The sequence below is a fragment of the Mus pahari genome, chromosome 17, assembly GCF_900095145.1.
Source record: "Mus pahari chromosome 17, PAHARI_EIJ_v1.1, whole genome shotgun sequence".
Lineage (NCBI taxonomy): Eukaryota > Metazoa > Chordata > Mammalia > Rodentia > Muridae > Mus > Mus pahari.
In genome coordinates, this window is record NC_034606.1 from 32098967 (window position 1) to 32108217 (window position 9251).

Below are 9251 nucleotides of genomic sequence, written 5' to 3' on the forward strand. Positions count from 1 at the left end.
TTGGAGGTTTTTCTGGTTGGCTATTCAGGTTTTATCTGTGTCCAAGGACATTTGTGATTTGCAAGATTTTCATGTGAGATTGAAATTAGAACCAAGGGGTTTGCTCCCACGTGCTCCTCTGGTCTTAAGGTAGGTGTCTAGTCTTCTTCCTTGATCCCTCCACTTTTCTGTGTCTTCTTATGTTTGTTCACAGGTGATGTCTACCACTTAAGATACTCTTAGGAGGGATAGGGAAAACCATTTCTACCCCATCTTTCTGGATATGGAAATTGAGTGCAAAAAAGTTTTATTTCCCAGGTGACCCAAGATAAGGAAAGATGTGGCTTTGAGTACAGGGTAGATGCATGGGAAAGAGGTAAAAGCTGTCCTAGAGGAAGCAGAGGCCCAGTAATATCAATACTGTGGTAGACTGACGTAGGAAATAGAGGGCGGCTAGTAAGCAGCTCCTTATGAGGGTTACAGGCATCAGTGGATTCAGAAGTGAAGGTGTGTGATGTGCCATTTATAATATCTCCCCATGTACCATGACTGCATTTTCCTTACGTCTTCAGCATATCTAATTATGCACAGAGGCCCTGTATTATGGAAAGAATGAAACAAAATGTACACTAATCTGTGGCATTCAGAACCAAGCAGTTCCTGTGCCAGTGAGGAGGAGCCTTAGTCGTACATGGAAGCTGATGGAGTTACTGTGGAAGCCATGTTCTGAGTTTCAGTGGAGAAAGGTACAGCAGAGGTGAGGAGCTGAGTCATTGTGAGGAGACAGCTTCACACGGGGGATACTGAAGGTCCTGTTCCGCTCTACTGCTTAGCTAGAGAGAAGCCCTCTTCTAGTGGGGCAGACTGAAGCCCACACTGTTCTGTCCAATACTGAGCTCACACTACCCACTTCAGTGGTCTGCCAAGTGAGTCTGGGTATAAAGCATCTGTCCCTCTCCCCCAGAGCCCCTGTATTCATGGGCTGTGTCCAAAGGTCCTAAAGACCAGGTCCAGTGGAGCAAAGACACCTCAGCAAGGGACAGGCCCTATCACCTACACTCCACTGCTTCCCAGGGTTAGAGCCAGGCACAGTGACTAAGCATTCAGCCTGCCTGGCTAACCTGGGGCATGGTGAGAAGCAGGGGGAGCAGTGGGTCTCTGACAAACCTTCTCACCACTACATTCAACTTTCACAGTTATCTGGTTTGAAGAACCCACAAATGGAGTCGTGCTGGGCTGCCCAGAGTTGTGGTGCTTTAACAGAGAAGGTGCCGGCAGCCGTCAGAACAAGGGGTCTCCAGAGTCCTTACAGCATGGGCAGCAGACTCTGCGCATGGGGAGTTCCTCCTCCTGAGTTTCAGAATGTACAACACGGCTCCTTAAGACATCTTCCTTGGATAACTGTCTTAGGTAGTTGTTCTCCCTCTAACTTTTCAGGGTGACAGACTTTCCTGAACTTGGGTTTCCTGAGCACCTGAGAGTGAGTCTCTATGCCTGCTAGTGAGGTTTGAATTTTCTGACATTTTCTAGGGCTTTCTCTGCAGCTGGTAAAGGAGGTTCCATGAGCTTCTGGCAGCTGCTCTTCTGCTTTGCGAGACTACGGAGCTGTGAGGATCCAGAGGTGAAGAAAGGGGAGAGTGCAGGGAACAAAGCAGGGTGGGGGCTGCCTGTTAGGATTTGAAGGAATCGCCATGAAGTAGAAAACTAGGAAGGATCTCAGGCTGGCAATCACAGCTAAACCAGTGTGGGAAGTATTTAAACAAGAATGGTCCAGGGAAAGGGAACCTGACCTATGTGGAGGAGACCTGTATGGAGGCTAGGGAATGATGGGGGAACCCCAAAAGTGCCGTTGCCTAGGAAGGTGGCAAGGAGCAGGGTTTCTTACCTGATTTAACTGTACATTCAGTTTGTCTCATGACCAGAACATGTTTAGGTATTTGGGAGTGATTTGTGAGCCCCAACTTCAAATTCCTGTTAAGTCTTCCTTCTGCCACTATTTAGAGACAAGGTCTTCACACAATAATTAAACTAAAATAAGGATCTTTAAGGTAGACCATAACCTAATGTCTCTGGTGTTTTCAGGAGTAGAGACTGGGACACAGACATACAAAAGGGAAATGCCACAACAAAAACAGAGACTGCCTGGCACCCATAAGCCACAGAGAGGAGCCTCAGAAACAAACCCTGACACCTTCATTTCAGTCTTCCAGCCCCCTGAGCTCTGAGGAGAAGCTTGGCCATTGTGTAAGCCATTAAATCCACAGTACTCTGTGATGGCAGCCCAAACCAGCTTGAATAGTTACCCATTTGGGGCACTTATGCCAAGTACTGTGAAAACCATAGTTAACCTGCCTGGTCTCTCCAACATCCCCTCTTGGTCTCTATCCAGGGCGGGGTGAGCCCTTGGTGTCCGCCCAGTGGGAGACAGGCTCTCTTCCCACAACTCTGCTTCCTTTTTCTAAGGATGCCATTACTCAGAGTCTGATATGCTCCTCCTCCACTCCACCCTTGAGGCATCATTCACTGGCCTCGGCCCTTTTTCCTGCCCTGTGTTCTGTGTATTTGTCGTTGCCCCCCACAGTGATGACCTTTGCACATTGAGAAAATAATAACAGCAATGATGACGGTATGGATGAGCCGCCTTCCTTAATTCTTTGCTCCCTTGAAGAGAGCCTGCAGACAAGTAGATGTGCATGTCCACTGTCTTCTTAACTTTGTTTAGAAGAAGGACACTTCCTTCTTCTCAGGAATAAGGATCATTTTCAAAGATTACACGGGGGCAGATGGGAAGTAGAGAAGCTGATGCTGACAGTGCAGGGACATGTGGGCCTCATGTGTGAAAGAATCCCACTGCCTGCCTCTGCTAGCTTGGCTTGGCAGGACTAAGTACTCAGAAAAGGGGGACTAGAGAAAGGTGTGCACATATGCATGTGTGCTCGTGCATGCAAGAACAGGTATGCGAGGTATACTTGGATTCCTTCAGTACAACTCTGAATTCAATACTAATGACAACAGAATTGTCCTGTTTTGTTTTCTGCCATGGCTTCATTTTCTACAATATTACCTACAGATGTTGGGCTTTAAAGTAATACTAAAGGAAGGAAGGAAGGAAGGAAGGAAGGAAGGAAGGAAGGAAGGAAGGAAGGAAGGAAGGAAGGGGAGAGAAGGAGAAGACAGTGAGGGAATCAGGAGGAAGAGGAGGTATTTTATCTTCCACAGTTTTATGATCGAACTCTGTCACCCCTAAGGGTACAGAACCCTGGCATTTGCCCGTAAAGAAAAATTTTAATGCCAACCTTACATTTCTTATCCACATAGACTGGAGTGGTCACCCTAGTGACCACTCGAGTATTCTTAGTGGGACCATACTCAAGCAGAAGGAGTTCCTGTGACTGGCAGAGAAAACAAAGTGAGCTGAGCCACTGCCCTGTCAAGTGTCCTTGAACAGGAGAACACTGCTTGCCACTGTGCTATAAAGGCTCCCTGATGAACAGACTCAGATGGGACATTGCTCCTACCCCTTCATCCCAGTGGGGGACAGGATGATGGCCCTGGTCTTGTGGGTCTCTACTTTGTTGACCTCAGTCTGCCTGGTAGCAGCCAACATCTTTGGTAAGTTCTAAGGCTGAGGCTATGAGTTTGAGAAGGGAGTTTTCAGTCATATGGTTCAGCCAGGCTCTGGCCAGGGCCCTTAAGCATGCCTGATCTCATCTAACCTCACAAATGCCCAGAGGCTTAGATATTTGCTCCTTGCTGTTCAGATCAAAGAGGTTCAGAGAGATGAGCCGCATTGCCCAAGGTCCCAGAGCTAGATATTGAGAGTAGTGATAAAAAGCTGTGAGAATGAAGACATTCCCATCACCTCCCAGGAGAGCACAGATGATTAAATGAGCTAAAAGTATACCAGGGTTGTTAGTAAGACTGGGAAGGTAAAGACTGTGTGTCTGTGTCAGGGGTGGGAGTGGGGTGTGGGTCGGGGGGCTGGGAGGGAAGGGGCAGGCCTGTACCCTTCTCACATATCACTCCCCTTCACCCAGAGTACCAGGTAGATGCACAGCCACTCCGTCCCTGTGAGCTACAAAGAGAGAAGGCCTTTCTGAAGCAGGCTGAATATGTTCCCCAGTGCTCTGAAGATGGAAGTTTCCAGTAAGAGTGGCTTTTTTTTTTAGGAGCTCCAGGGTCCTAGAATACCCTGAAGAACCTCTCACATCTTATCCCTGTTATCCCCAATTGTATGGATAAGGTCCTCAGATTCCTGAGCTATGCTGTCATTTGGGGGGGGGGAGGAGCTCCTTCTCTATCCTCCCATATAGATCCTTTGTTGGAGAGACTCTCCATTGAGGGGCTTTCCCCCAATTCTTGCTGAAACTTTATCGTAATTGCTTTACAACATAGTGTGTAAGGCTTTTCATGAGAATAGAGGTAAGGGTGCTCAAGGCCTCCAACCCCCAATTCTCTGTTAGGGCAAAAACAGCAACTGCCCATTACTTGGGCAACCCAGTTTTCGTAGCTTGCTTGGGCTGCTAGGCCATTCCCCTCCAGGGAACTCTTTGAAAGGAGCTTTTGCAGGTACCCTAACAAATCATAGGTCCTGGGACTGTATTCCTTCCTGTAGAGTGAGAGTGTAGTCTAAATTCCTTTTCTCTACGATGCAAGAGTCCGTATTCCCTGCTGCCATGGAGTTACATGCAGAGTCCTCATCTCTAGCTGTGGAATAGCTCTGTATTTCTCTGTATCTTACTCAAGCTTCCTATAGGCACAATCTGCTGGCTAATTCTAGTCAGAACCACTGGGGATTCCAGATTGTGAGGGAGGAGTTAAGACGTATGTATGACTCCCTTTTTGCCAGTTTTGTGTATGTTTCTCTCTGAAGTTTCAGGCCTGTCTTGTCCCCAGGGGGCTCTATTGTCTCCCTGGCTACCTTCTATCCCAAGCCACCCTCAACAACTTTCATTGTTGCCTCTCCTGCCTTGTGTGTTCACAACTGTGACTTCCCTGTATGACTTGCTAGACTTTGGACTCACTGAGCTGGAGCCAAAATGTGGCTTCAGAAAAGCTATATGGTATCACATGATATTTCTCTCTTCAGGGCAGTCCAGTGCCAAAATGATGGCCAATCTTGCTGGTGTGTGGATTCTGATGGCAGGGAAGTACCTGGCAGCAGGCAGCTGGGGAGGCCAACAGCTTGTACGTAACAAAGGTGCACCCAGTGGAAAGGGGGTCATTATATTGGGGCACCTCACATCCAGGGACAAAAACTAGACTTAAGTGAGTTGGGCACATCTCCCTAAGGGCTGCTAGCGTCTCATCACTGAATATGTAGAAGGTCCGGTTTCCTAAAGACCACTATAAAACCATATGAGACACTCAAGCCTAGCTAGTAACTAGCAAGTGCTTCCCATGAGCCAGCCACTGTGTCTAGCACTGAGTCAATTATGACCAGTCGTTGTTGAAGGGGCCCAAGCAAGATCAGTTCTCAGCAACGTTTTATCCTATGGTGAAAGCTTAAGGGGATGCCCTTTTTCAGTGGGTAGGTGATAGCTCTGAGTCTTTGGTTTTATGTAGCCAACAGAGTTGGTTTGGGGACCCTAATGGCCCTTAACAGTCTAACATCATGACCTTAAGCAAAGTCACCTATTCTCTCTGATTCACACACACCCAACCTCAATCTGCAAACCGAACAGAGACCCTGCCTCATCCATGTTATGGATTTGCAATGTGGTAAGCTTGGTATATGGTAACTATTCCATGTACACAAACACAGAGTGGTTTTTCCTCTGACATCTAAAGGGAGGCAGCTGTCTTCTCACTGGTAGAAAGGGAGAGAAGTGCAGAGTAGTGAAGCAACATTTCACGCAACACGGGCAGCCCACCCAGAAATCCTGATTCAGATACTCTTAATCCTACAGTGCCTGGGTGCTAGTGAGGGCCATTCCACTCTGATTCAGTTCTCAAGATGTCAGAGCCCCCTGAATATCTGGCTGAGTGTTCCTCAGGGAGAAAGGGTCCTCCTGGGCTCAATCCTGATCCTGTAATCCTGCATGCTCCCCAACAGCCCTCCTCAGATGCTTCTCTTTTTGCCCCAGGTCTGTCCTTCTGCCAGCTACACAAGCAACGGATCCTGCTGGGCAGCTACATTAACAGCACCGATGCTCTCTACCTTCCTCAGTGCCAGGATTCAGGGAACTATGCACCAGTACAGTGTGACCTGCAGAGAGTGCAATGCTGGTGTGTAGATACAGAGGGGATGGAAGTGTATGGCACCCGCCAGCAGGGCAGGCCAACTCAGTGTAAGTGTCACTGTCATGGGCACTAGAATCTCTGGGTGGGCTACAGTTTGGCACCCCACAAATCACATGCCTCACAAACACAGAGTGCCTGGCCTTTGAGGGAGAGGAAGAATGTCACAGAGGCAGTTGCATGACTTTGGGTCATTGCACAGATCCTTTCTTGCTGGTTGACAATACAATGTCAACAAATGCTTGTGACCCTCCAGCAGCCTATTTGGGGCACTGGTGGGCTTTCATGGGTCACATGGGTGGCTTAAGTACCTACATATGTACCTATCCGTGTGTAAGAACTGAACAGGTTTGCATGAAAATGTTTAGGTCCAAGGAGCTGTGAGATAAGAAACCGGCGTCTCCTCCATGGAGTAGGAGACAGGTCACCACCCCAGTGCGCTGCAGATGGGGAGTTTATGCCTGTCCAGTGCAAGTTTGTCAATACCACAGACATGATGATTTTTGATCTGATCCACAACTATAACAGGTAAGGGGACTGATCGCTGAGGGGGGTCACTTGGGGAGCATTGAGTCTTCAAGATTATGTTCGCATCAGGATCTGGGAGTGTCATGTGTCACATGCAGCCTTGCCCTCATTTGTCATTGATGGGCAGGTTCAGCCTGTTGGCAGCACTGTTAACAAAGCCATCTGGGAATAGCTATTGAAATTACAATTACATGCTCTTAGTCAGTGTTCTATTGCTGTAAAGAACCATCATGACCATGGCAACTCTTATAAAGGAAGGCATTTAATTGGGGGCTTGCTTATGGTTTCAGAGGTTTAGTTCATTTTAATCATGGTGGGAAGAATGGTGGCATGTAGGCAGGTGCTGGAGCAGTAACTGACTGAGAGATATATCCTGATCCAGAGAGAGAGAGAGAGAGAGAGAGAGAGAGAGAGAGAGAGAGGTGTTTGGGCTTGGCAGAGGCTTTTAAATCCCCAAAGCCCACTTCCAATGACCCACTTCCTCCAACAAGGTCACGTCTCCTAATCCTTTAATAGTGCCATTCCCTGGTGATCAAATCTATGAGCCTATGGGGGTCATTCTCTCTCAAACCACCACATAAATGTACTCTGTGCCTCACCAGCCCATCAAGCAAATGAAAACACCAGAGTGCAGAGCACTACATATCTGGGTATTGGCTGTGTTGTTCTCCATCCTAGCAGAGGACTGAGGAGAAAATTGACCACTCATCAAACAGGGAGAGCAGCCGATTAAAAGTAATATACCATAAACATTCGTATAGCTGCTCAAATAAGGCACCAAAGCGGGATAAGTTGCCTTGAACAGTGCTCCAAAGATTGTCATAGTAATCCAGTCCAGACTGGGCAGTGCAAGAGCAGAGTTTAGTTCAGAACGGTTCTTTATGTGTACACACACGTGATCCTATGGTCAGACGAGTGTGCTAGGTCTGGGTGAAGCCAAAAGCAGAGATGAATGTGAAGGGCAACACAGTTGCTGAGGGCCACTTGGAGATAGGGGCTGCGGTGGGAGAGTGGACCAAAAGAGAATCCTATCAAAGGGGAAAGACCCCATTAAAAAGCATGGGTATGGTGATATGGATGCACTTCTGTAAGTTTGATGTTGTGTGCACTTTTAAAGGGATTACTGTCTAAATAACAAATATAAAATGAATATCTATATACTCTACCCTAGAGTACCCAGTGACCATGCAGACTTTAAATGACATTAGATCATTTTGAGGAGAGAGAGAGAGAGAGAGAGAGAGAGAGAGAGAGAGAGAGCAGTAGCTTGTGTGAACACTGCTGTGCATTCTTTGGGAGAACCTGAGCCTCCATGTGGCTGCCTTCCAGAACAGCCAGTTTCTGAGTGAGAAAGAATGTTCCCATGTGTTGTGCCAGAAGGGTCGCAGACCATGCCCCAAGTGCCGGTCCCACAGACAAACTTGATCTGAGTTGCACAATACCTTAGAAGCCTGGCATTTTCATTAGATCATATCCTGAAAGGTTTCCACAAAGCTCAGTATCCGTGATTTCATACATTCAACCTAAACTCAAAATGCACATTATGGCTATAAATGCCGAGGCAGGAGGTGTACGAACTTGTTTTTGTGGTCAAGAAGCTAGACTTTAGCTACCTGCTTTGTACCAAACACGCCTGTGTCCTAGGTCCCTCGGAGTTTGGCTACCCCACTCCTGCCAACTTTGTCTGTTTCCAGTGCAATCCTGCCCCATAGCCTTTGCCTCTGCCACCTGCAGTCTTTATCTGCCACTGCTTTGCAAGGTGACCTGGTCATTTACCTTCCCAGAGTCTCCTCAGTGTTCTCTGCTGGGAAATGGAAGCTTGTGCTCTACTTACTAGGCCAAGATTAAGCTCTCCTGAGACTTCCCTTATGAAACCACTGAGAATATGTACCATCCCAATGTGACCATCTGCAGGGAGTTCTCGTGCTTCACCCAGTTTTAGAAAATGTAGAAAATGTAGGTTAGATTCCCCCCCTCCCCCCCACTGCCTGGTGACTACAGATTACCTTAACTGGGAGCACAGACCATTAGGCAGCCCAGCTCACCAAATGCTCATCTACTCTGTGCAATCCAGGCATCTTCAGTTCACATCCAACTGAATGCTAACTGTATCCAAGGAGTTTTATAGATTTCAGCTTTAATGCAGACATAATTAGAAAGTATAGTTTGGAAGACTTTAAAGAGCTCACTCTGGGAAGCATGGTAGGCTTTAGAGGTGTATAAAAAATTGTTACTTGTCTGTTTTATTTGAATCATTTCTCTTTTCACACAGCATAAGGCACAGAGTCTTCCACACACTAAGTTTACAACCCCAGTTTACAGATTTGGTGGATGCATCAAAGGGGGACAAATTGAGATTGAGGTTCAGTTCACAGTTAGTGCCACAAGAGGGCAGTCTAGTTAAACATAAATGTTGAGAATCAAGTAGTCATTGCTAATGCCAACAAAAGTACTCTTCTGAAATAGGATCCCAATCTCTCCCTCTCCCTCTCCCTCTCCCTCTC

The 9251-nt window shown here is 47.3% G+C and overlaps 1 protein-coding gene across 2 annotated transcripts in view; it reads left to right on the forward strand.

The window, feature by feature from the left end:
* The first annotated feature begins 3521 nt into the window (after window positions 1-3521).
* Tg (thyroglobulin) overlaps window positions 3522-9251 on the forward strand; it is a 180530-nt gene continuing 174800 nt past the window's right edge. For both annotated transcript variants that reach the window (XM_021216474.1, XM_021216475.2), the window contains exons 1-5: window positions 3522-3591; window positions 4017-4125; window positions 5069-5166; window positions 6066-6269; window positions 6588-6747. In XM_021216474.1, the coding sequence (XP_021072133.1) occupies window positions 3522-3591; window positions 4017-4125; window positions 5069-5166; window positions 6066-6269; window positions 6588-6747 (641 nt within the window). The remainder of the gene's footprint in view (window positions 3592-4016; window positions 4126-5068; window positions 5167-6065; window positions 6270-6587; window positions 6748-9251) is intronic.